General features: G+C 46.5%; 1 protein-coding gene across 1 annotated transcript in view; it reads right to left on the bottom strand.

Annotated features, from left to right (window-relative positions):
• The window catches only part of MDH1 (malate dehydrogenase 1), an 82,566-nt gene that overhangs the window by 54,721 nt on the left and 2,459 nt on the right, over positions 1-25,386 (bottom strand). The window contains exon 2 of the mRNA XM_033936044.1: positions 18,144-18,242. Coding sequence (XP_033791935.1) covers positions 18,144-18,242 — 99 coding nt within the window. The remainder of the gene's footprint in view (positions 1-18,143; positions 18,243-25,386) is intronic.

Here is a 25,386-nt window from a genome sequence, read left to right as displayed (position 1 = left end):
AAAGGAATCCAGTATCAGGTCTGACTGCTACTGCGGAAGAAAATAACGACTTACTTGTATCGATACCTATTCTCATAACATCCACTTTGTACTTAGCCACTACTGTATACCGTCTTGAACTGAAAAGGACTGAACAGACGGGATATAAAGCACAGTTACTTACCGTAACAGGTGTTATCCAGGGACAGCAGGCAGATATTCTTAACACATGGGTGACGTCACCGACGGAGCCCTCGGTACGGACCTTTTTAACTAGAAGTTTCTAGTTGGCCGCACCGCGCGTGCGCGAGTGCCTTCCCGCCCGACGGAGGAGTGCGTGGTCCCCAGTTAGGATAAGCCAGCTAAGAAGCCAACCCGGGGAGGTGGGTGGGACGTAAGAATATCTGCCTGCTGTCCCTGGATAACACCTGTTACGGTAAGTAACTGTGCTTTATCCCAGGACAAGCAGGCAGCATATTCTTAACACATGGGTGACCTCCAAGCTAACAAAGAGGGAGGGGGGATGGTTGGCCATCATGAAAATAAATTCTGTAACACCGATTTGCCGAAGTGACCATCCCGTCTGGAAAAGGCATCCAGACAGTAGTGAGTAGTGAACGTGTGAACTGAGGACCAAGTGGCAGCCTTGCAGATTTCCTCGATGGGCGTGGAACGGAGGAAAGCTACAGAAGCAGCCATAGCTCGGACTCTGTGGGCCGTGACAGCACCTTCCAGTGAGAGACCGGCCCGAGCATAGCAGAATGCAATACAGGCAGCAAGCCAATTTGAAAGTGTCCATTTGGAGACAGGACGACCCAAACGGTTGGGATCGAAAGACAAAAATAGCTGAGGGGATGTACGGTGAGCTCTGGTACGATCAAGGTAGTAAGCAAGGGCACGCTTACAGTCCAGCGTGTGCAACGCCTGTTCCCCAGGGTGCGAGTGAGGCTTAGGGAAGAAGACGGGCAGCACAATGGACTGGTTGAGGTGAAAAGCCGAGACCACCTTGGGAAGGAATTTAGGGTGGGTACGCAGAACAACCTTGTCATGGTGAAAAACAGTGAACGGTGGGTCGGCAACCAGTGCATGCAGTTCGCTAACCCTCCTGGCAGAGGTGATGGCAATTAGGAAAAGCACCTTCCAGGTAAGGAGCCTGAGCGAAGTTGTGGCAAGAGGCTCAAATGGAGGTTTCATGAGTGCTGAGAGAACCACATTCAGGTCCCAGACGACAGGAGGAGGCTTGAGAGGCGGCTTGATATTGAAGAGCCCTCTCATAAATCTGGAAACCAGAGGATGAGCCGTGAGGGGTTTTCCGAGAATAGGCTCATGAAACGCAGTGATGGCACTGAGGTGGACTCTGATGGAGGTAGTTTTGAGGCCAGCATTGGACAGCGAGAGCAAATATTCCAATACAGTTTCCACCGCTAAGGAGGTGGGTTCCTGATGATGCCGGAGACACCACGAGGAGAATCTGGTCCATTTCTGATGGTAACATTGGAGGGTGGCCGGTTTCCTGGAGGCGTCCAAGATGAGGCGGACCGGCTGAGATAGATTTTCTGGAGAGGTCAGCCCGAGAGAAACCAAGCTGTCAGGTGGAGCGAAGACAGATTGGGATGCAGTAGAGACTGATGCCGCTGCGTAAGTAGAGTAGGAAACACAGGAAGAGGAATGGGCTCCCTGGAGCTGAGTTGGAGCAGGAGGGAGAACCAGTGTTGGCGAGGCCACCGAGGGGCGATGAGAATCATGGTGGCGTTGTCCTTGCGGAGTTTGGACAAGGTCCGCAACATCAGAGGAAGTGGAGGGAAGGCATACAGGAACCGATCCCTCCAATCGAGCAGGAATGCATCCGGGGCCAGACGGTGAGGAGAGAAGAGTCTGGAACAGAAGAGGGGCAGTTGATGATTGTGAGGTGCTGCAAAGAGGTCCACCTGCGGAGTGCCCCATCGAGCAAAGATGGAGAGCAGAGTCGGAGGGTCCAACGTTCACTCGTGAGGTTGAAGGATGCGGCTGAGATTGTCGGCCAGGGAGTTCTGTTCGCCCTGGATATAGACCGCCCTGAGAAAGAGATTGCGGTCCGTGGCCCAGGTCCAGATGCGCAGAGCCTCCAAACAAAGGGGGCGAGATCCGGTGCCGCCTTGCTTGTTTATGTAGTACATGGCGACTTGATTGTCTGTGCACAGGAGGAGGACTTGAGGACAGAGGAGATGTTGGAAAGCCTTGAGGGCGTAGAACATGGCTCTGAGTTCCAGGAAATTGATGTGATGACGACGCTCCTGTGGGGTCCAAAGTCCCTGGGTGCGTAGATCTCCTAGGTGAGCTCCCCACGCATAGGGGGACGCATCCGTGGTGATGATCATAGAGTGAGGGGGTAGATGAAAAAGTAGACCCCTGGAAAGATTTGAGGAGTTCAACCACCATTGGAGAGATTGCTGAAGAGATGATGTCACAGAGATGGGATGAGAAAGAAGATCCGTAGTCTGTGACCATTGGTTGGCGAGAGTCCACTGAGGCGTGCGAAGGTGGAGACGTGCCAGAGGAAGGACATGCACCGTCGAGGCCATGTGACCCAGGAGGACCATCATCTGTCGGGCAGGAATGGAGGGATGCATGAGCACCTGACGACAGAGGTGGAGCAGGGTCCGCTGACGATCGGAGGGGAGAAAAGCCCTCATTAGTGTGGTGTCCAGAACTGCTCCAATGAATTGAAGTCGCTGGGTGGGAAGCAGATGCGACTTGGGGTAGTTGATCTCGAACCCCAGGAGGTGGAGGAGAGAGATGGTGTGATGAGTAGCCTGTAGCACAAGTTGAGACGTAGGTGCTTTCACCAACCAATCGTCCAAGTAGGGGAACACCTGGAGGTTGTGAGACCTGAGGAAGGCCGCTACCACTATAAGGCACTTGGTGAAGACCCTGGGTGAGGAAGCGAGGCCGAACGGTAGCACCTTGTACTGATAGTGGTGGTGCAGCACCTGGAACCGCAGGTAGCGGCGAGAATTCTGATTGATGGAGATGTGAGTGTAGGCCTCTTTGAGGTCCAGGGAACATAGCCAGTCGTGTTGAGAAAGAAGAGGGTAGAGCGTGGCAAGGGAGAGCATTCTGAACTTCTCCTTGACCAGACACTTGTTGAGGTCCCTGAGATCGAGAATGGGACGGAGGTCTCCCGTCTTTTTGGGTACCAGGAAGTAGCGGGAGTAGAATCCCTGACCCCTTTGATCTGGAGGTACTTCTTCGATGGCATTGAGAAGGAGGAGGGATTGAACCTCCCTCAGGAGGAGGGGGGTTTGAGATGAGTGTGAAGCAGACTCTACGGGAAGGTTGTCCGATGGAAGAGTCTGGAAGTTGAGAGAGTAGCCGTGGCGGATGATGTTGAGGACCCACTGGTCCGATGTGATGACCTCCCAACGGCTGGAGAATATGGTGAGACGACCTCCGATTGGTTGTGGAAGAGGTAGCGAGGGTGGATGACTGGCTATGCCCTGGAGAGAAGAGTCAAAAGGGCTGGGATTGCTTAGCAGGCTGAAGAGGCTTGGAGGGTTGAGTGGCCTGAGAACGAGCCTGGGCATGGTGCTGCTGTTGACGGGGCCGCCGAGGTTGTTGAGGAGGCGGATTGAGTGGCCTGGCTGAGAACCTGCGCTGATAAGATGACTGAGGTCGATAAGGGCGGGCAGGCGGAGCCTTCTTTTTTGGTTTGATCAGGGTGTCCCACCTTGTTTCATGGGCGGAGAGTTTCTGGGTGGTGGAATCCAGTGACTCTCCAAAAAGTTCATCCCCGAGACAGGGGGCATTGGCTAGACGATCCTGGTGGTTGATGTCCAGGTCGGAGACTCTCAGCCAGGCCAAGCGGCGCATGGCTACGGCCATGGCAGAGGCACGGGAGGTGAGCTCGAATGAGTCGTATATCGAGCGGACCATAAACTTGCGCAACTGAAGAAGGCCAGAGATGTGCTGCTGGAACAGTGGGACCTTGCGCTCCGGCAGGTACTTTTGGAGGGCAGACAGCTGTTGGACCAAATGGAAGGAATAGTTGTTCGCCCTGTTGGCCAGCATGGCATTCTGGTAGAGCCTCTTGCCAAACTTGTCCATGGTCTTACCCTCTCTGCCAGGAGGGGTAGAGGCATAGACACTGGAGCCCTGAGTCTTTTTCAAGGTGGATTCAACAAGAAGGGACTCATGGGGCAATTGAGACTTGTCGAACCCTGGGATAGGGATGACTCGATAGAGGTTGTCCAGTTTACGGGGGGCCCCCGGTACCGTAAGGGGATTCTCCCAGTTTTTGTAAAAAGTCTCCCGTAGGATGTCATGCACGGGAAGCTTGAGGAACTCTTTAGGAGGTTGTTCGAAATCTAAAGCCTCCAGGAAGGCTTGAGACTTCTTTGAGTCAGATTCTAAAGGAAGGGACAGGGCTGCAGACATCTCCCTCAGAAATTTAGAAAATGAGGACTGCTCCGGTTTGGAGGTGGCATCGGGTGCCGACGGGTCCTCATCAGATGAGGAGGGATCCTCCTCGGTACCGAGAGGGGATTCCTCCCATAAGTCAGGGTCCCGGACCTCTGGTGCGTGTCGAGACACCGGGGTGGAAGGTGCGGTATGGCGGGTCTTGGATAAAGATTTCCCAGAACGCACCGAAACGGTACCAGGAGAGGAAGACCGGCGTCGATCCCGGTCCCGGGAAGAATGACGCACTGCTTGGTGCCGAGGATCCGATGTGGTATGGGAGTGAACCACTGGATGGGTATGAAGCTGCTCAGCCGAAAGAATCGGCATGGAGGTGTTGATAGGTACCGAAGGGGTGGATACCGGGGGTTCGGTACGGGGCTCGGGCCGGTCTGGTACCGGAAGGAGCGGTGTCAGGATAGTGGGCAACAGGTGCTCGAGTTGTTGCTGTAACTGTTCCTGGAGTTGAACCTTTAAGATGGCCGAGATACGGTCATCTAGGGGTGGCATCGGAACCGCTTTCTTTTTCTTCGGTTCCTTAGATGCCGCTCCACGCCCCGGCGATGAGGAGGCCGATGACGAGGCACTCACCGAGATCGGGGCGGAGCGTTTGCGGGACCGGTGCGATGCTGGCAAGGTCGGCGTCGCCACCGTAGTTGGAGGGCGCTCGAGGGAAGAGGAAGGCTTCTTAGCCGGCTTACCTGGCGCCAGAGACGCCGATGTGGGGTCGGGCGGTGTCGAAGTAGACGGTGCCGATTTCTGTGGTACCGCTGTCGATGTCGAGGAGTCCATCGCTGACCCGGTGCCGAAGAGAAGAGTTTGTTGAATTCTTCGGTTTTTAAGGGTTCTCTTTTGAAGAGTGGCACAGCGGGTGCAGGAGTCCGCCCGATGCTCCGGACCCAAACACTGCAAACACCAATTGTGTGGGTCAGTGAGGGAGATCGGGCGTGCACACCGCTGGCACTTTTTAAAACCGACCTGCGGGGGCATGAAGGGGAAAACGGCCTCCGCAAAATCGAACCCCGAGGCCTGTATAATGGCAACAGGCCCCGCCGGGGCAAAATCGAAAAAAAAAAAAGGGGAAAAAAAGCAAAGTTTTTTTTTTTTTTTACAAAGCAAAGAAAAAAGAAACCCGAAGGCAAAAGAAGAAAAATATATGGAAAAAAGCACGAGCGGGAAGGCAAAAAGTGGTTTCAACGGCCGTTGAAAAAACACACACGTCTTCTTCGCTCCGCGGAAACGAAGAAACTGGGGACCACGCACTCCTCCGTCGGGCGGGAAGGCGCACGCGCGGTGCGGCCAACTAGAAACTTCTAGTTAAAAAGGTCCGTACCGAGGGCTCCGTCGGTGACGTCACCCATGTGTTAAGAATATGCTGCCTGCTTGTCCTGGGATAAATAAAGCTATTACAGTTAGCAGGAATACACAAAGATATGCAAAAACCACTTCCAAAGCTTTCTGCGCTAGGGACTCAGCTGGTTGATTGGCTTTATCACTGTGTGACTTGTCACTTTTGTGCCTCAAATATCCACTTTCTATGGAGAAAATCAGGGTAGAACAGGCCAGTCTTTGTTCCCCTGATCAGCCAGGGCTGCTACAAAATACAGTGGTGCCTCACACAACGAACTTAATTGGTTCCAGGAGCAAGTTTGTTATGCGAAAAGTTCGTTATGTGAAACGCGTTTTCCCATAACAATACATGTTAAAAAAAATAATTCGTTCTGTAGCATAAAATATGCTAAGATGACATTAAAAAAGATAAATTTTTTGTTATTATTTTTATTTAGATACATCTAAAAACATACCGTATTTGCCGGCGTATAAGACGACTTTTCAGTACCTTAAAATCCTCCCCAAAGTCGGGGGTCGTCTTATACGCCGGGTACTGTTTACATGCCCTTACTTTACATGCCCTAACATCTCCTTCCTTACCTCCTTACGGTGCTTACGGTAAGTCCTCCTGGCCCTGGCGACCCCCCCCCTAGTTGTTCGGGCCAGGAGGGAGCCTAAATCCTCCTGGCCACGGCGACCCCCTAACCCCACCCCGCACTACATTACGGGCAGGAGGGATCCCAGGCCCTCCTGCCCTCGACGCAAACCCCCCTCCCCCAACGACCGCCCCCCCCCAAGAACCTCCGACCGCCCCCCCAGCTGACCCACGACCCCCCCACCCCCCTTCCCCGTACCTTTCTGTAGTTGGCCGGACAGACGGGAGCCAAACCCGCCTGTCCGGCAGGCAGCCAACGACGGAATGAGGCCGGATTGGCCCATCCGTCCCAAAGCTCCGCCTACTGGTGGGGCCTAAGGCGCCTGGGCCAATCAGAATAGGCCCGGGAGCCTTAGGTCCCTCCTGGGGGCAGGGCCTGAGGCACATGGTCGGGTTGGGCCCATGTGCCTCAGGCCCCGCCCCCAGGAGGGACCTAAGGCTCCCGGGCCTATTCTGATTGGCCCAGGCGCCTTAGGCCCCACCAGTAGGCGGAGCTTTGGGACGGATGGGCCAATCCGGCCTCATTCCGTCGTTGGCTGCCTGCCGGACAGGCGGGTTTGGCTCCTGTCTGTCCGGCCAACTACAGAAAGGTACGGGGAAGGGGGGTGGGGGTGTCGTGGGGGTCGGCCATTGGGGGGAGGGGGGTTTGCGTCGAGGGCAGGAGGGCCTGGGATCCCTCCTGCCCGTAATGTAGTGCAGGGTGGGGTTAGGGGGGTCGCCGTGGCCAGGAGGACTTGGGCTCCCTCCTGGCCCGATATTGTCGGGGAGTTGGGGAATCGGCGGGGCAAGAGGGCTTGGGCTCCTTTTTGCCCCGATCGTGTCGGGGAGTCGGGAGGGCAAGAGGGAGCCAGGCGGAGAGAGGGCAGTTAAGCGCAGTGCCTGCGCGGAAGGATGCAGCTCGGGCGACTTCGTTGTGTGAAACGAAGTTCGTTGTAGGGAGCAAGACATAAAGTTCGTTGTGCGCAGCGTTCGCTGTGCGAGGCGTTCGTTATGCGAGGCACCACTGTACAGCATTTGTAAGTGTCTGTGGGAAGAGGAAGTCCAACTACTGTTTAATGATGACACCTACTGGATATAGCTAGCACTGCACGTGTATTAAGTTACAGAGGGAATCCTGGCTGGGATTCATGAACCATGAGAGTCACAGCAGAGGCTCCAGTTTCTGGAAAAATCTGCTGCAAGAATCTGTGGTACTAAGTTAAAAAATTGCATTACAGCAATGGCATATTTCAATAAATAGAACAGATTTGTACTTTTCTTCATAAGAAGATGACTTTTTTTTTACACACATTTCTATTTAATACTTGAGGAGATGGGGTAAGGGAAGAGAAGGGGATTTCAGTGGAGAGAGGAAAGCCAGTGGCTCAAAGCACAGAGGAAGAGGAAAAGGGAATATGATGGCAGAGAAAGGAAATATCACAAGGAGAGGGAAGTAGAGCAAGGCAAGAAGAAAGAAGGTGGCTCAGAAGGGAGTCATCCATACACTAATGCCGATTCCTTCTCTCACTCATACCTTACACAGCCCTCATTGATCCCCTTAATTTGGCTCTCTTCATTAAATATTCATTTATCTCCTCACTCTCATTCTGCTATCCTCCAATCCACTCACTCTTCTGCCTCTCACCCCTTCCATTCTCTGTTCTCCTGGAACTACCTCCAAAACATTGCTCTTATTCTTCTCTCCTCTTACCAATGCAATCTTGATTTCCTCTCCCAGATCATTAGGGGCTCAGAGAAAGCCACTGGCAGCATGTACTGAACTGTGTCCTCCTCCTCTGCTGCATGAGGAAAACATAGGGTGATGGTATTGTCCCGATGCCAACATCCTCCTCAGCAGCAGCAGATCAAAGAGTGGCCTTTCAACCACTGCTTCTTTGGCTTGATCCCTAGTTTCCTCTGGCAATTGGTTAATGTAATGAAAGAGCCAAATTTTGCAGTCCTTACCATGGTATCAGAATAGACTAGGGAAACCGACTCAGAGCAACATTCAACTTTAGGAAGGTTATTAAATTGGTCCTGGAGAATACATACTACAAGATCAGCATCTATGAGTCAAACATGGTTGTTTATATTACATAGAGTTTTATGGACCCCTACGAGATTACAAAAATTAGATAGTAGTAGATCTAATAGATGCTGGCATTGTAGGATAGAAGTGGGGACATTGGACCATTTACTATTCTTTTGTCCCTGCATTAATTCCTTTTGGAAATTAATTTGGCCCCAAATTAATAATTTATTAGAAAATCATGTTGGACTATCATATGATACAATATTATTTGGAACAGCAATGAGAACACAAAGTCCGATTTCAGCTAACAATAATAAACTTTTATTAATTTTAACAGGGGTCGCTATACAGCAAATTACTCAGAACTGGAAGGATTACACTAAATTGAATTACACTTTTTGGTGGAATTCAATTTGTCATATATATAAAATGGAAAAAGTATTGGCATTACAACAAGGTTATATTAAAAAATTTAATAAAATATGGGGACCATTGACAAATTATTCTATTGATCAGATATAATAACACATGTATAGAACATATAGAAGGGGTAGGGAGGGAAAACTATTGTAATATTAATATGATATAAAATTTTGATAAAGGGTTTAATTCACATTGTAAGAACATTTAATAATAATTTCAAGTGTTTTTTCATAATTGAATGTATTACATGTATTTCACTTGATGTAAGAATTTAAAAAAAGAATAAAAAATATTTAAAAAAAAAAAAAAAGGAAGGTTATTAAAATTGTGTAAGAAAAATCCAGGGTAGTTGTGAAGGGAGAACTTATGGTGATGGTGACCAAGACAGGCCAGTTCTGATGAGCTGAAGCCTAAAAGAAGGAAACTATCTTGTCAAACACCATAGCTTAAAAAAAATTAGTAAAATGAGAACCAGGGGTAAATGGAGCACATTTCTTCAGACACTTATCACAAGTGCCCTATCTGTTGTGTGGGGAGACCACCCAGTGGTGGGAATCATGATGCATGTGTACCGAGGACTAAGGGGAGAGTTATGGAAAGAAAATGAAAGGGGGGAAAAAAAATCTTCAGTTTCTTCCATCATTTCCCCCTTTTAAAATTACTGCAAAATTGACAGATAATGAAAGCAAGCTGATCTTCAGCTCTGCTGTATTAAGACGTGCAGAAGTGCCTTCAGGGAAGGGAAGACATGTACTTAAAATAACACAAATCTTAAATTCAGCTGTTTTGCAGCTTGTTGGCCTTTGCTGTGCTACAGCAAGACAAGCTCATACTTAGCCAGATCTTGCAGAATATCTGTCAGCATTTCCTCTCCCTCCAGTAAGAACTCACCAGCAAAAAACAAAAACAAAAAACATCTTAATTACTGAACATCTTGCTTGGACTAGTGTACTAATTATTATGAAACACATTTAAGTAAAAAGAAATACTTAAGACACTCTTCCCTTCTCACTTAAGAGAATGCTGAGCTAGTTGTGCTTTAGAAACTGGATGTGCTGCTAATGTCATGGCAGACAGGACAGAAAGCACCAGTGAGGTTATTTAATGAAACAGCTCAGATTCATTTTCACAAAAAAAAAAAAAAAAAAAGGGGGGGAGGGGAGAATCCAACAACAGGGACTGAAAAATGATTCAAGATAGCATTTCTTAAATACCCCCTCTATAACACCTGAATAGCTGCAACCTGCAATTTCACAAAGGAGCAGCAAATTCATGTGACTAGATCTCTTAAGATCTGTCAGCTGTAGTTTAAGAGCATGTATGTGTGCCTTGAAGAATGTTAAATATTACAAAATTGCAATGTAAAGCTAAAACAAATTACACAAAATAGTGTAGAAATTGAAAAACAAGCCAGAAAAAGGGGATAAGAAAGCAGCAGCATTCTGTTCACAATGGGCCTCTTACATTATGAGTTACTGCTGTTTAAAACCTGGCCCGACTTGCCCGCTCATATCTCGCTTCTGGGTCCAACTGGTGTCATCTGTAGCGCATCTCTGGGACTGCTCCTGGTGACTGCATCCGAGTTTTCTTTTTACTCTACAGATTCGTTTCCATCCTCCGCGACCGGGATGTTCAGCTTTTCTTCGGAAGACTGTGTTGTTGGGACGGAAATGTATACCGACACAGTGGCTTTCATCCCAGCCTCCTACCATTTCTCAGTGGAGATCTTTGATGCTACAACAAATGTTGCTGGAGAAGAGAGACATTGCTGACTTGACTTCCAGAGCGGGACAGTTGTTCCGTCAATGTTGTCAGCCCTTTAGTATCACATTTACACCATATGTTCAACGCCAACTTTGGGACTCCTAATGTTGTTCCTTTAATCACTTGTTTTTCTTCCCCACGTTATTTTCTTTGTCTAGTTTAGTTGCCGCTGCTGCTTTAGGGGTGGGAGGGAGGTGGGTTTGGGGTTGGTTTGCAGTTGGTCTGTAGAACATGTCATATTTCTAGATGCATTGTTTCTGTTGTTTATTGCCGAGTCCTGCTTCTAATAAAAATGATTTAAACATAGAATCTGGCCTGAAATACAGAGAAGAAGATTCAAACGGATTCTTAGTGTACAAAAGTCCTCAGCAGCACAGCTAAGGAAAGGGGATAAAGACCGTCTCCTAAAATAGTGCTTCTCATCTAGCCAGTCAGGTTTTCAGGATTATCACAATGAAAATGCATGAGAAAGCTACATATTGTATACTGGATATCCACCGCATGCAAACCTCTTATAGTAATCCTGAAAGCCTGACTGACCAGCTATGCCTCCAAAAGACAGCAGCATACTCAGGGATGGGCTCAGGCCCACTTAGCAGTGGTGCACTCCTGTATTAGTTGGCAGGGATCTCTATGCCCCACCAGCTGAAGACCTACCCAAAGGCATCCAGAACTCTTCAGCAGGTCCCTGAGCCACTGACGCTGGCACCCTCTCATGTTCACTTTTAAGTGTACAAAAAACGGTGTTGCCATCAAAATCAGCTACTTAATGTAAACCCTAACTTGACAGAATAATGTTTAGCTGAGATTATATATGGGAACAGGAGCTGTTTAAATTACAAAATGAGCCTCAGAACTGTCTAGCGGAGACAACAAGCTCAGCTAGAACAATAAGCCACAAAGGGCTCCAAAAGTTAAATCATAGGCTCCTCTGACCGGGAGAGGAGCCCAGTAAAAAAACAAACACAAAAAAACTCAAGGGCTCAAAGGGCCCACTGAAGAAAACCTGAGTTTACCCCCACTGGTCACGTAAAACTACATTCAAAAATTATCAAGGCAAATACAGTATAGTAGCATACACACAACCCCCCCCCCTAAAAATATAAGAAAAAAGTTCCACAAGAACTTATCTTTAGACAGTTGCAACCATGCGATACCAAAGAATCCAAACGTGAAAATCAACACGCTGTCCTCACACGTGTATTTGTAATCCAGTCAAAGCATGGAAGCTGCTCATGATCTTCCCCAGTTTTAGGTATATGCATGGGTGCCAGTGGTTTAGGGAGCTGCTACTTACTGCTGAGTTGGGCACCAGAGTTCTGGGTGCTATTGGGTAGGTCTTGGAGATCCCTGCCAGCTCAGATATATAATTTAAGTGACCTGGGGAGGAAGTGGACAGGCCACAATATTTCATACCCAGTCAAAACTTGTCATTTGCTATGCTACTGCTCCAAAAAATTGAAAAGGACCGACTTAAAAGCCATCCATGCCGGCCTGAACTTCCAGAGACACAATTTAACCCCCATATACTAGTGACAAGGACACCAGCCATTTGAATGTATCAAGAACAGTGCTAAAGGTAGATCATTTTTAATACATTTGGCATAAATTTTTAAAGGCAGCTTTTATTTTTTATGCCAAAACACTTGTCAAAATATGTAGCTCACTTTAGCTTGGGGCATCTCTTTATGTAAAGCACATGGGGGGGGGGGGGGGGGCGAAGAAGGTAAAATTAGGTCTTACCTGATAATTTTCTTTCCCTTAGTCACAACAAGACGAATCCAGATGGATAGGTTATATCCAGCTACCAGAAGGCAGAGATAGAAAGCACTGAAAATTGCTTGTAGATATAGGCTAGCGTGTTCCCTGGCTCTTCAGTATCACTCTTTCAAAGCAGGAGAATAAACAAAGCGGCACTAACGCCCTTTGACTCTGTCCTCTAGACAATTTTGTCGCCTCCATGCAATTACCCTACTGAATACAACGTTTTTGAAACCTGTGATGGAGACAAAAATGAACTGAACAAATAACAGCGCACAATAAAGATCAACAAGCAGCAGTTTAGTAGCAACAGGATGGAATCCAGAATTGCCTGCTGTGGCTAAGGAAAAGAAAATTATCAGGTAAGATCCAATTTTAATTTCCCAGTCACCAGCAGCAGATGAATCCAGATGGGCGAGATGTAGCAAAGCAGTCCTCAACTAGGGAGGGAAGATGACACTGCCGCCGAGAGCACCATTGCTCCCAGGATGACCTTGCTGCCCGCTGCAACAGCCACCTGATAATGTTTAGCGAAAGTAAGCAAGGATGACCAAGTGGTCACCCTACAAATCTCATTCAGAGTAAATGCTTGCAATTCCACCCAAGTGGCAAGAGCTGTAGTAGAATGTGCCTGCAACGCTTGCAGGGCTGCTTTACCCGCTAATAAGTACACAGACAAAATAGCTTCCCGAATTCATCAAGCTAGAGAGGCTTTGGAGGCCACTATGCCCTTAAGACAGTCCTCCAAACAACACAAACAGGTGACTGGAACGTCAAAACTTATTCATAATGCATAAACACCTCTGTAGAGTCCTATGGACATCTGAAAGATGCAGCTGCCCAAAGTTGTCTGGACAATCATCCTCGCTGAAGACTGACAAAAAGAGAGGTTGGTTCAAGTGAAAACCATTAGGCAAAAATGATGGCACTGTGCAGAGTAACCCCCACCTCCAAGAAACAAAGAAAGAGATCCTTACAAAAAAGAGCCTACAACTTATGCCTGGCAGAAGTAAAGCCCACCAAGAACACCGCTCCAAGGTGAGATCTTTCAAAGTGGCTGCACGAAAAGATTCAGATTGAGCCTTCTGAAGGGTCTGCAGCACTAAGTTAAGGCTCCACTCTGTGCCTGCCATTGAGGGTGCCATGTCCAATTGACCCACATCTTTGAGAAAGCACACTACATCTGGGTGCACCACTAAACTATTCAGAAGCCAACCCGAAAACAAGCCAACATCACCATCTGTACTTTCAGTGAACTGAGCGACAGCAGCTTAGAACAAGCATTTAGAAAGGCACCTCCATCTTCCATATCACTTCTTTCACTACTCCACAATGTGCCCTCTGACTGCATTCTGCAGCTGCTAATTGCTCTAGAGATCCTTACTAAAAAACGCAGCATTACCTTATATTATATTTTCAGTCACAGTAAATGGGCTCCTATTACTCTTATTTTAAGAAAAATCAAAGGGGTATTTTTTCTACAGTTTCTACTCTGCTGTTTAATTTCAGAAATGACCAGCTCCTGAAGACAGCCTTCTACCGTGTTTCTCCGAAAATAAGACACTGTCATATTAATTTTGGGTCCAAAAAAGGCACTAGGTCCTATTTTCGGGGATGTCTTATTTTTTTAATGTAATGATCATCTCTCCCTTCCTCTCCTCCACTCCAATAATTCCTATTTCCTTTCTCTCCCCCACATGTGCAGCATCTCTCCTCCCTCTCACCCATCCTTGTGCAGAATCTTTCTATTCCTCCCTCCCATCCCTTGTGCAGCAGAATCCTTGCAGCTTCTATCCCTCCCTTCCTCCCATCCCCCCATTTAGCATCTTTTTATCCCCCCACCGACCAATCTCTCTCCCTCCCATTTGAACCGCGAGACAGAAATAAATACCATATAACAAACTGGCAGCAATTTAGACGGGCTGCTTCATGGCCTGGGCTGTTCCTCTGCTGCGTTGCTGATGTCATCAGCGATGTGGAAGAGGAACCGCCCAGGCCATAAAGTAGCCTGTCTATATTGCTGCCGATGCTGCCGGTTTGTTATAATGTATTTATTTCTGTCTCGCAGTTTAGATGGGAGGAACAGATAGAAAGATGCCACATGGGGGGATGGGAGGAAGGGAGGGATAGAAGCTGCAAGGGTTCTGCTGCACAAGGAATGGGAGGGAGAGAGAGCTTATATTAAGACCTACCCCAAAAATCATGCTACGGCTTATTTTCAGGGTAGGTCTTAATTTTGGGGAAACATGGTATGTATTCAAGTCAAATAGAGCAGCCAAACAATATTTGCTTAGATGTTTAAATATAATTTAGGAAGGACAGAGATGGTCATAAAGGTGGAGGAGTAGCTCTCTATGTAAAGATCAATATCCAAGCGACCGAAATGCAAGGGACCTGGGGAGAGGAAGAAGCGATATGGATTGCTCTGAAAAGAGAAGATGGAACTTCTATCTACGTGGGTGTAGTCTACAGACCTCCGACTCAATCGCAGCAAATTGATAAGGATCTGATTGTGGATATCCAAAAGTTTGGAAGGAAAGAGGAGGTTCTGCTGTTGGGAGATTTCAACCTGCCGGATGCGGACTGGAATGTTCCGTCTGCGGAATCGGAAAGAAGTAGGGAGATTGTGGATGCCTTTCAAGAGGCTCTGCTCAGACAAATGGTGACGGAACCCACAAGGGAAAAAGCGATATTGGATCTGGTCCTCACAAATGGAGAGAGTATCTATAATGTTCGAGTGGGTGCTCACCTGGGTAGTAGCGATCATCAAACGGTTTGGTTTGATATAACGGCTAAAGTGGAGAGCGGCCGCACGATACTTAAAGTCCTAGATTTCAAACGTACGGACTTTAATGCAATGGGAAAGTACCTGAAGAAAGAGCTGTTAGGATGGGAGGACATAAGAGAAGTGGAAAGACAGTGGTCTAAGCTGAAAGGAGTGATAAAAATGGCTACGGACCTTTATGTGAAGAAAATCAATAAAAACAAAAGAAAAAGGAAGCCTAGTGGCTGAGAAAATAAAGGCGAAAGAGTTGGCGTTCATGAAATATAAAAAAACCCAAGAAGAGGAGAGCAGAAAAGACTACAGGGTGAAACTGAAAGAAGCCAAGAGAGAGATACGTTTGGCGAAGGCACAGGCGGAAGAACAAATGGCTAAAAATGTAAAAAAGGGAGATAAAAATTTTTTCAGATATATTAGTGAAAGGAGGAAGATAAAAAATGGAATTGCTAGGCTAAAAGATGCTGGGAACAAATATGTGGAGAGTGATGAGGAGAAAGCAAATGTGCTAAACAAATACTTCTGTTCTGTGTTCACAGAAGAAAATCCTGGAGAAGGACCGAGATTGTCCGGCAAAGTTACACGAGAAAATGGAGTAGATTCTGCGCCGTTCACGGAGGAGGGTGTTTATGAGCAACTTGAAAAACTGAAGGTGGACAAAGCGATGGGACCAGATGGGATCCATCCCAGGATACTAAGGGAACTCAGAGAGGTTCTGGCGAGTCCTATTAAAGACTTGTTCAACAAATCTCTGGAGACGGGAGTGATTCCTGGGGATTGGAGGAGAGCGGATGTGGTCCCTATTCATAAAAGTGGTCACAGGGATGAAGCAGGAAACTACAGGCCGGTGAGCCTCACTTCAGTTGTTGGAAAAATAATGGAAGTGTTGCTGAAAGAAAGGATAGTGTATTTCCTTGAATCTAATGGGTTACAGGATCCGAGGCAACATGGCTTTACAAAAGGTAAATCGTGCCAAACGAACCTGATTGAATTTTTTGATTGGGTGACCAGAGAGCTGGATCGAGGACATATGCTAGATGTAATTTATTTGGATTTCAGCAAAGCCTTTGATACAGTTCCTCATAGGAGGCTGTTGAACAAACTTGAAGGGCTGAAGTTAGGACCCAAAGTGGTGAACTGGGTCAGAAACTGGCTGTCGGACAGACGCCAGAGGGTGGTGGTTAATGGAAGTCACTCGAAGGAAGGAAAGGTGACTAGTGGAGTCCCTCAGGGTTCGGTGCTGGGGCCAATCCTGTTCAATATGTATGTAAGTGACATTGCTGAAGGGTTAGAAGGAAAAGTGTGCCTTTTTGCAGATGATACCAAGATTTGTAACAGAGTAGACACCGAAGAGGGAGTGGAAAATATGAAAAAGGATCTGCAAAAGTTAGAGGAATGGTCTAATGCCTGGCAACTAAAATTCAATGCAAAGAAATGCAGAGTAATGCATTTGGGGATTAATAATAGGAAGGAACCGTATATGCTGGGAGGAGAGAAGCTGATATGCACGGACGGGGAGAGGGACCTTGGGGTGATAGTGTCCGAAGATCTAAAGGCGAAAAAACAGTGTGACAAGGCAGTGGCTGCTGCCAGAAGGATTCTGGGCTGTATAAAGAGAGGCGTAGTCAGTAGAAGAAAGAAGGTGTTGATGCCCCTGTACAGGTCATTGGTGAGGCCCCACTTGGAGTATTGTGTTCAGTTTTGGAGACCGTATCTGGCGAAAGACGTAAGAAGACTTGAGACGGTCCAGAGGAGGGCGACGAAAATGATAGGAGGCTTGCACCAGAAGACATATGAGGAGAGACTGGAAGCCCTGAATATGTATACCCTAGAGGAAAGGAGAGACAGGGGAGATATGATTCAGACGTTCAAATACTTAAAGGGTATTAACGTAGAACAAAATCTTTTCCAGAGAAAGGAAAATGGTAAAACCAGAGGACATAATTTGAGGTTGAGGGGTGGTAGATTCAGGGGCAATGTTAGGAAATTCTACTTTACGGAGAGGGTGGTGGATGCCTGGAATGCGCTCCCGAGAGAGGTGGTGGAGAGTAAAACTGTGACTGAGTTCAAAGAAGCGTGGGATGAACACAGAAGATTTAGAATCAGAAAATAATATTAAAGATTGAACTAGGCCAGTTACTGGGCAGACTTGTATGGTCTGTGTCTGTGTATGGCTGTTTGGAGGAGGATGGGCAGGGGAGGGCTTCAATGGCTGGGAGGGTGTAGATGGGCTGGAGTAAGTCTTAACAGAGATTTCGGCAGTTGGAACCCAAGCACAGTACCGGGTAAAGCTTTGGATTCTCGCCCAGAAATAGCTAAGAAGAAGAAAAAAAAAAAAAAAAAAATTTTAAATTGAATCAGGTTGGGCAGACTGGATGGACCATTCGGGTCTTTATCTGCCGTCATCTACTATGTTACTATGTTACAAACTAAGGAGCTACTGAAAACATACTGTTATCTGATAAGACTGAAAATAATTGACCCCTGTTTCACTGTAACAGAAGTTTTACAATTAGGGTAAGAAAATTATGGACCACCAATGCACCAGCTACAATCTAAACTCAAGAGGAGACATCTTCCATTGTAGGTTTGGACCCAGAGAGAGACAAAGAGAAGAAAAAAAAAAAAGATAAAGGGTTGCACAAGAAGATAGCAAGAAAGAAAAAAGGAAAACTAAGCTGAATCCCAAGGAATGGGAGAGAAAAACACATTATACACCACTAAAAGCAACCTAAGGAAAAAATAAATTTAAAACAGAAAAAAAAAATATTGACCTATGTCCTAAAATCACCAACTGGTGGCCAAGTTGTTAAAATTTATTTTCCCATCCCTGATGATCATGACTTACAATTATGTAAGACAAATCTGAATAACACATGGGAAAAGGCAACGTGAAAATTATTTCAGCAAGGCAAGGAGAAGACTTGCAAGGATTTAATAGACGACTTAGTACATATTTAATCTGGATGCCTTTCAAAATAACTTAACACACAGACATACATTACCTGATCTTTTCCAAATACATCACCCTTGGCAATGCTATAGAGTAGGGAGTAAGCAATCTGACCAGCAGCTCCAGTCACCAGGATTTTGATTGGCTCAGTCTGTAAAACAATAGATCAGGCTAGGTTTATTCTATGGTACAGTTCTACGTACACATGAGCGATTGATAGAAAAAAAAAACCCCTAACTATTAGAAAAGTCTCAAACCCAATGACACATTACATTTACACAAACTACTAACCACAATCAGGTCAGTGGTCAATTAAACATCATTTCTTTAAAAAAAAAAAAACAAAACAAAACAAAAAAAACACCAAAAACCAAAACAAAATAATTATTCCACAGATTTGATCATATTTTTTTCACATTTTTTACAGGTTTTCCACAAATATTTTCAGGAAGCCGATAGCTAAAAAATGGAAGGAGGAAAAGCCTCAGAAATTATTGGGGTTATTCGTTTGTAATACCCCTTCTTTCAATCACAGGCATAAAAACCTTATTCTTCCCAATCTTCACTGTTTATTTTTCCCAAAAAACAACTTTCATTTATTATTAATTTTCCGAGAACATTATTTCCCTATAAACTCTCTGTTCAAATATTTTCTTCACTAACAAATTTAGGGCTCCTTTTACAAAGTTGCATTGGGCTTTTTAATCACTAGTTGCAGCGGTATTAGCTCTGATGCTCACAGAATTCCTATGAGCGTCGGAGCTAATACCGCTGTGGCCAGTGATAAAAAAGCCAAACATGGCTTTGTAAAAAGGGAGGGGGTAGGCCCCTTTTATCAAGCTGCATTTGAGCTTTTACTGCAGCGGCCTGCAATAAAAAAAAATCCCTAATGTAGCTTGATAGCAGGGGTGGGGGGCCTTAATGAGTTACAATGCTGTGATGGTGTGAGATTTATGAAGTCACAAATGGTAAATGCTGAGACGAGAAAAGAACTGAAATTTGTAAGTGAAGAAAATGTTCTGAGAAAATTAACAATAAATGAAAGTTGTTTTGGGGGAAAATAAATAGTGAATGAGTTTAAACATCTGATTGGGAGGAATAAGGTTTTTATGCGTGTGATTGAAAGAAGGGGTATTACAAACAAATAGTTAACCTCAATAATTTCTGATTTTCCTCCTGTGCCCGTTTATTTTTAAGCTGTCAGCTTCCTAAAAATTTGTGAAAAACCTGTCAGAAATTTGAAGTATATATAAGAAATGATATGAAGACTATAGTCAAATCTGCAGAGTACGGAATTGTTTATTCAGTAGGGGTTTTTTTTTTTTTTTTTTTTAAAGAAATGACATTACATGTATAACTACAAAATGTTCTTGCACACCAAAATGCGAGACCATAACAAATGCAATTGTAGATAGAAATTTTGCAACTAGCAACACATTAATTCAGTGATTCTCAACTTTTTCCTGGCAGCATGCCTAACTAGTCAGGCCTTATGCATTAACAATGAATCTGCATTTGATAGATCTCCAACACAGATACAAAATTTATTTCATCTATGTTCATTATGGTAATCCTGAAAACCTGGCTAACTAGATATGCCTTTAGGAGAGAATTGGGGAGCACTGCATTAGCTGACATTCAGGTTAGTTTTTAGATAGTGTCTCTGAACCCAGTGTCGCAGATGAAATTTAGTATGGACAAATGCAAAGTGATTCACATTGGGAAGAATAACCTGAATCACAGTTACCGGCTGCTAGGGTACACCATGGGGATTAGTGCCCAAGAAAAGGATCTGGGTATCATCGTAGACAATACGATGAAACCTTCCGCTCAATATGCGGCAGCGGCAGCCAAAAAAGCAAACAGGATGCTAGGAATTATTTTAAAAAAGGGATGGTTAACAAGACTAAGAATGTTATAATGCCCCTGTATCGCTCCATGGTGCGACCTCATCTGGAGTATTGTGTTCAATTCTGGTTTCCTTATCTCAAGAAAGATATAGTGGCGCTAGAAAAGGTTCAAAGAAGAGTGACCAAGATGGTAAAGTGGATGGAACGCCTCTCATATGAGGAAAGACTAAAACGGTTAGGGCTCTTCAGCTTGGAAAAGAGATGGCTGAGGGGAGATATGATTGAAGTCTACAAAATCCTGAGTGGAGTAGAACGGGTACAAATGGATCAATTTTTCACTCCATCAAAAATGACAAAGACTAGGGGGACACTCAAAGTTACAGGGAAATACTTTTAAAACCAATGAGGAAATTTTTTCTCACTCCGAGAATAGTTAAGCTATGGGACGTGTTGCCAGAGGATGTCGTAAGAGCGGATAGTGTAGCTGATTTTAAGAAAGGTTTGGACAAGTTCGTGGAGGAAATGTCCATAGTCTGTTATTGAGAAAGACATGGGGCAAGCCACTGCTTGCCCTGTTTTAGCAGTATGAAATATTGCTACTCCTTGGGTTTTGGTCAGGTACTAGTGACCTGATTGGCCACTGTGAGAACGGGCTACTGGGCTTGATGGACCTTTGGTGCGACCCAGTAAGGCTATTCTTATGTTCTCCTTCTTTTGCTACCTTGAGATAATATCAAATGATCTCAAAGCTTCAGTGCTCCCAGTCTATTCACAGCAGCCTCTTCTTCACCATCCTCCAGGGTTTCTGCTCCTCATATGCATCAGTTTGCTCTTCTCTACATTAAAGCTTAACTGTCAAACATTCAACTAGTTTTCCATTTTTTAAATATTACTTCTCAATTGGTCTATTTCTTTGGTGTATCCACTTTGTTATAGATCTTTGTGCCATCTACAAAAAAGGCAAACTTTTCTTGCTAATGCTTCAGCAATCAACCTTATCCCCAAAATAAGCCCTAATTAGATCGCACCTAAATGTCCCAGACACCATCCCTGGATTTGCCGGCAGCAGCAGCGCTTCCCTGTCTCCCCCTGCCATGCAGCCAAACCCCGCTGACCCTCCCACCCACCCACTCCCCTGCGCAGCATCTTTACATCTCTCCCTCTCATCTGAACCCCGCCAACCCTCCCACCATGAGATACGGCATATGGAAGGCCCCAGGGGAGAAGGCCGTGAAGCAGCCTGTTTAGAGTGCTGCTGATGCTGCTGTTTGGAAGGCGGTATGTCAGTCTCGCGTTGGGAGGTTCAGCGTGGTTCTGCTGCATGGGCGGGGATGGGAGGGAGGGATAGAAAGATTCTGCAGAGAGAAGGCACAAAGGGATGAATGAGAGGGGAGGAAAGATGCTGCACATGAGAGAAAGGAAAGAATAAGAATTGGGGTGGAGGAGAGGAAGGGAGAGATCATTGCAAATGAAAAAGACATCCCCTGAAAATAGTGCGGCTTTGCCAAGAAAAGTGCGGCTGGGAGGAGGGAGCCAGCCAGAGGTAAACACCCGTGGGAGGCACAAATTTGGGATGCGGAATGACGAGGGGCATGTTGGGACAAGAAGGGAGGAAGAAGTGAGTTGGCACAGGAAGGGAGAGGCAGTACCTCAGTTCGCAAGTATGAGGTAGACATAAATCGAGCATTCTTAAATTGGTTAATGCTTTTATTCATAAGTCTCGTATCCTTTATAATAGATCTGTTTACATCAAACATGGGTTGATAAAAACACTGCTGTAAGATAATTACTTCAAGATCCTTTCCCTTTTCGGTAACTTGTCAGTTCCTATCCTTCCAACCGACAAGCAGCCACTGGTCTATTTGGCCTGAACCTCAAACCCAGAACTTCTTGCACTGACACAATGCTTCTAAACCTTTTACCATTCTTCCTGGTTTCATAAAGTTAGTTTTCATCTTTCCCTCTCTTCCTGGCATGTTTCTGCTAAAATGTAAGCTTTTCAACCCTGTTCTTGAGTAATTACTAGCCAATTAAGTTTTCAGGGTAGCCAAAAGGATTGGATTCTATCAAGTTGCAGGCCCAAATTTCTGACTAGTTCATAAATTTAGCATGTAAGTTATAGAACAGTGCCAGTTATGTTCCACCTTTGTTAAATTAGGCACCAATTGGCCTTAAGTACTAATAGCAGCTCTTACATGGCATTAATTGGTATTATTTTGTAGTTTTACGTACAATTGCATTTTGGTGTTAAGTGTACAGAATAGCACTTAAGTGCTGTAGTGTGCAATTACAAAGGGGGCATGTGTTGTGGATGTATGCATAAGTTATAGAATACTATCACTTACGTGTATATCTGCTTACTTTAGGTGCAATCATTTACACCAGCCTTTGACATGGCATAATTGCTAATGCATAAAGTTAGGCGCATACATGCCATCATAGAATTGGCAATTAGAGCCAGATTCTCTAACTAGCGCGGTTGTCAGTGGCCACCTTAAAAGTGTCCGCCCATCATGTGTCAATCACGCCAACGGTGCCGGTTACAGAGCTGTGCTTCCGGCAAAGGTAGGCGCCAGGGTTTTCCAGGCCTACATTTCTGGCACATACCTTTAATGTGAATCACACCTCTGTAAGCGCTTTAGGCCACTTAATGCCACTTCCAGCATTAGCCATGCCTGCGGGGTTGGATGCATTTGAGCCGCGAGGCTCATCTTCTTTTCCCTACCTGCCCTGCCGCAGCACACAGCCGACCCATAAGTCTTCCACGATGTCAGTGCTGAAGTCAGAGGGAGGGCTTAAGCAAAGCCCTCCCTCCCTCCGACGTCAGCGCTGACATCAGGAAGACTTCCGGTCGGCTGTTTGCTGTGGCAGGGCAGGTAGGGAAAATTCAAGGCAGTGGCGTACCACGGGAGGGGGAGGTCCGCCCCGGGGCAGCCTTAGGGGGGGTGCAGAGCCAGCCAGATCCCCTTACCTTCGTGGCGCTTTCTCCTGACCAACTGACAACAGGCCCGGTTCGACAAAACTCCCTGCCCTGTAGCCGCGAATCTAAATTACTTTCTTACAGCAACTACTTTCAGGGCAGGGAGGTTTGTCGGACTGGGCCTGTTTTGTTGTCTGTCGGGGAAGCGCCACGAAGGTAAAGGGCAGGGATGGAGAAAGGGAGGAAAAGTGGAGAGGAACAAGACGCTGAAGGGAAACGGGGGAAGAGAGAGCGGGGAGAAGGACAAGACGCTGAAGGGAAATGGGGGAAGAGAGAGCGGGGAGAAGGACAAGATGCTGAAGGGAAATGGGGGAAGAGAGAGCGGAGAGAAGACGCTGAAGGGAAATGGGGAAGAGAAAGTGGGGCGAAGACGCTGGCAGGGAAGAAGACAGATGTCAGACTATGGGAGGAGCGGAGGGAAGAAGATGGGTGCCAGATCAATTTGGAAGGGGGGAGAAAGGGAGAGGCACAGTAACAGAACAAATGGAAGACGCAGAGAGAAGAGAGATAGTGGATGGAAGGAATTGAATGAGAACATGAGGAAAGCAGAAACCAGGCAACAAAGGTAGGAAAAAAAATTCTATTTTTTTTTTTTTGCTTCAGGATAAAGTAGTATATTAGTTGTGTTGATAAAAATTTATAAACATTAGAGGCTCTGGTAGAAACCCGTTTACAAAGTATGTATTCTTCCCAATTAATATTTCCAAATTAATAAAGTCTCTTTGCTTATTTGTAAATGGGTTTCTACCAGAGCCTTTAATTCAGTAGCATAATTAAATGAAATAACTATTTCTGAAGTTTATAGGGATGGGCGGGGACGGAGGGGATTCCTCACGGGAACGGGTGGGGGGCGGAGGGGATTCCTCGCGGGAACGGGTTTGATTCCTCGAGGGGACGGGTGGGATTTTTGTCCCCGTGCAACTCTCTAGTTCAAATACCACCACATGTGATTTTATAAATTTTGCACACAATGTAGAATCAACGCAAAGGCTAGGCAAAATAAAATTACAGAGGCAAGCAAAAGTCACAGTGGTTTGAACCAATTCGAAGGCAAGTTAGAACAAAATTGGAAAAGCCTGCCAAAATCTTGACACTTTATTTTGTCTGCCCAAAAACGTTTAATGAAAGTGAACTATAAAGCGACCAACGACCAGCACACGACAACTAATATGGTAAGTATATTCAGGTAAAGCCCGGGCGAATGGATATCGCCCGGTATATAACACACTTTTAAGAAGTGTTGGAGAAGGCAGGGGCAGGATTGAGTGATTCAGAGAGGCAGGAGATCAGGTACGATGCGGGGCCTGTGGTGTATCATCGCAGGGGGCGGCCCCTGGGGTACCCACAAACTATTGGCACGAAAACAACAAGCACCCCCCAATACACCTGCAGGCAGGAAAAAGACAGGCAAAGGACCAGCAGTGGCGGCAAGCCCTCAGTAGACGAGCTCTTTCCTAGCAATGGGGCGAGCTGCTGGAGAGATGGAGCCAAGTGGGGCTGGCGATCTACCTCCGACTCCTCTGTGATCTATAGGTAGAGCGTAATCTACCTGTTGGACATGCCTGCTCTAGAGCAGTGTGCAACCTTTTTGCACCTATGGACTGGCGGAAATGGAGGAATTATTTTGCGGACCGGCGGTTGAGGAGCACTGGTGTGGACTCAGGTGCCGCTACCGGGGGTTACTTTTCCTATTAGGAGGCTACAATATTTGGTTTTTTAAAGCAGTTTTCCAGGCACACCACGGGTGGCATGGAGTTAAGCAGATTTTGAGTAGAATCTGGGTGCCGATTGGTCACAAGAGGATTCAATGTTGTTTTGGTCAGATGTTTTCATTTTGGGATTGGAAGAAGGTGCAGGTTTTCCACTTTTTTTTGGACCTTTTTGCATTGGTCTTTCATTGCTGGAGTAGTGGTTCTGGGGCTCACTGAGGGCTTGGCAGACCTTGGGAAGAACTGTCAAGGATGTTTTTTTGAGAGATGGAAGAGCAGAGTGCTAGGTGCAATGTGTAACTTTAGGAGTGCATAATCCCGTGCTGTTTGTGTGGCTGCCGATCAGTGCTGCCGTCTGACCAGTCCATTCACCGGTCTGGGAAGTCTCTGGTCTCCAGCCCGCAAGGTCGAGGCCCCACCTTCCTGAGAGGTACAGTTGGGTAGCGGGGACCCACTTCTCCTCCTCAGCTTACCTGGGGGCTCGGGAGGTCGCGTCTCACGCTCTGTCTTTTGCTGCTCCAGTTCTATGATGTGTGTTGCAGCAGCAGGACCTTCATTCCTTTTGGCCATGTCTGAGAGTGCAGGGACCTTCCGCTCCTTTTGTGGACGGCCCGGGGAAGACCGGGAGGAGAGCACGGGCTGGGGCGGCGATGGCTTTCTGTGCATGCACAATGGCTGTCTTCGGGCAGCGCGGTCAGCGGACTTGCCACGTGGCACCCACTTTGTTCGCCTCCAGCTCTTCAGTGGCCTTTGCCC

The sequence above is a fragment of the Geotrypetes seraphini genome, chromosome 3, assembly GCF_902459505.1.
Source record: "Geotrypetes seraphini chromosome 3, aGeoSer1.1, whole genome shotgun sequence".
Lineage (NCBI taxonomy): Eukaryota > Metazoa > Chordata > Amphibia > Gymnophiona > Dermophiidae > Geotrypetes > Geotrypetes seraphini.
The sequence above is the reverse complement of the archived record's forward strand: the minus strand, read 5'-3'. Positions and strand labels throughout refer to the sequence as shown.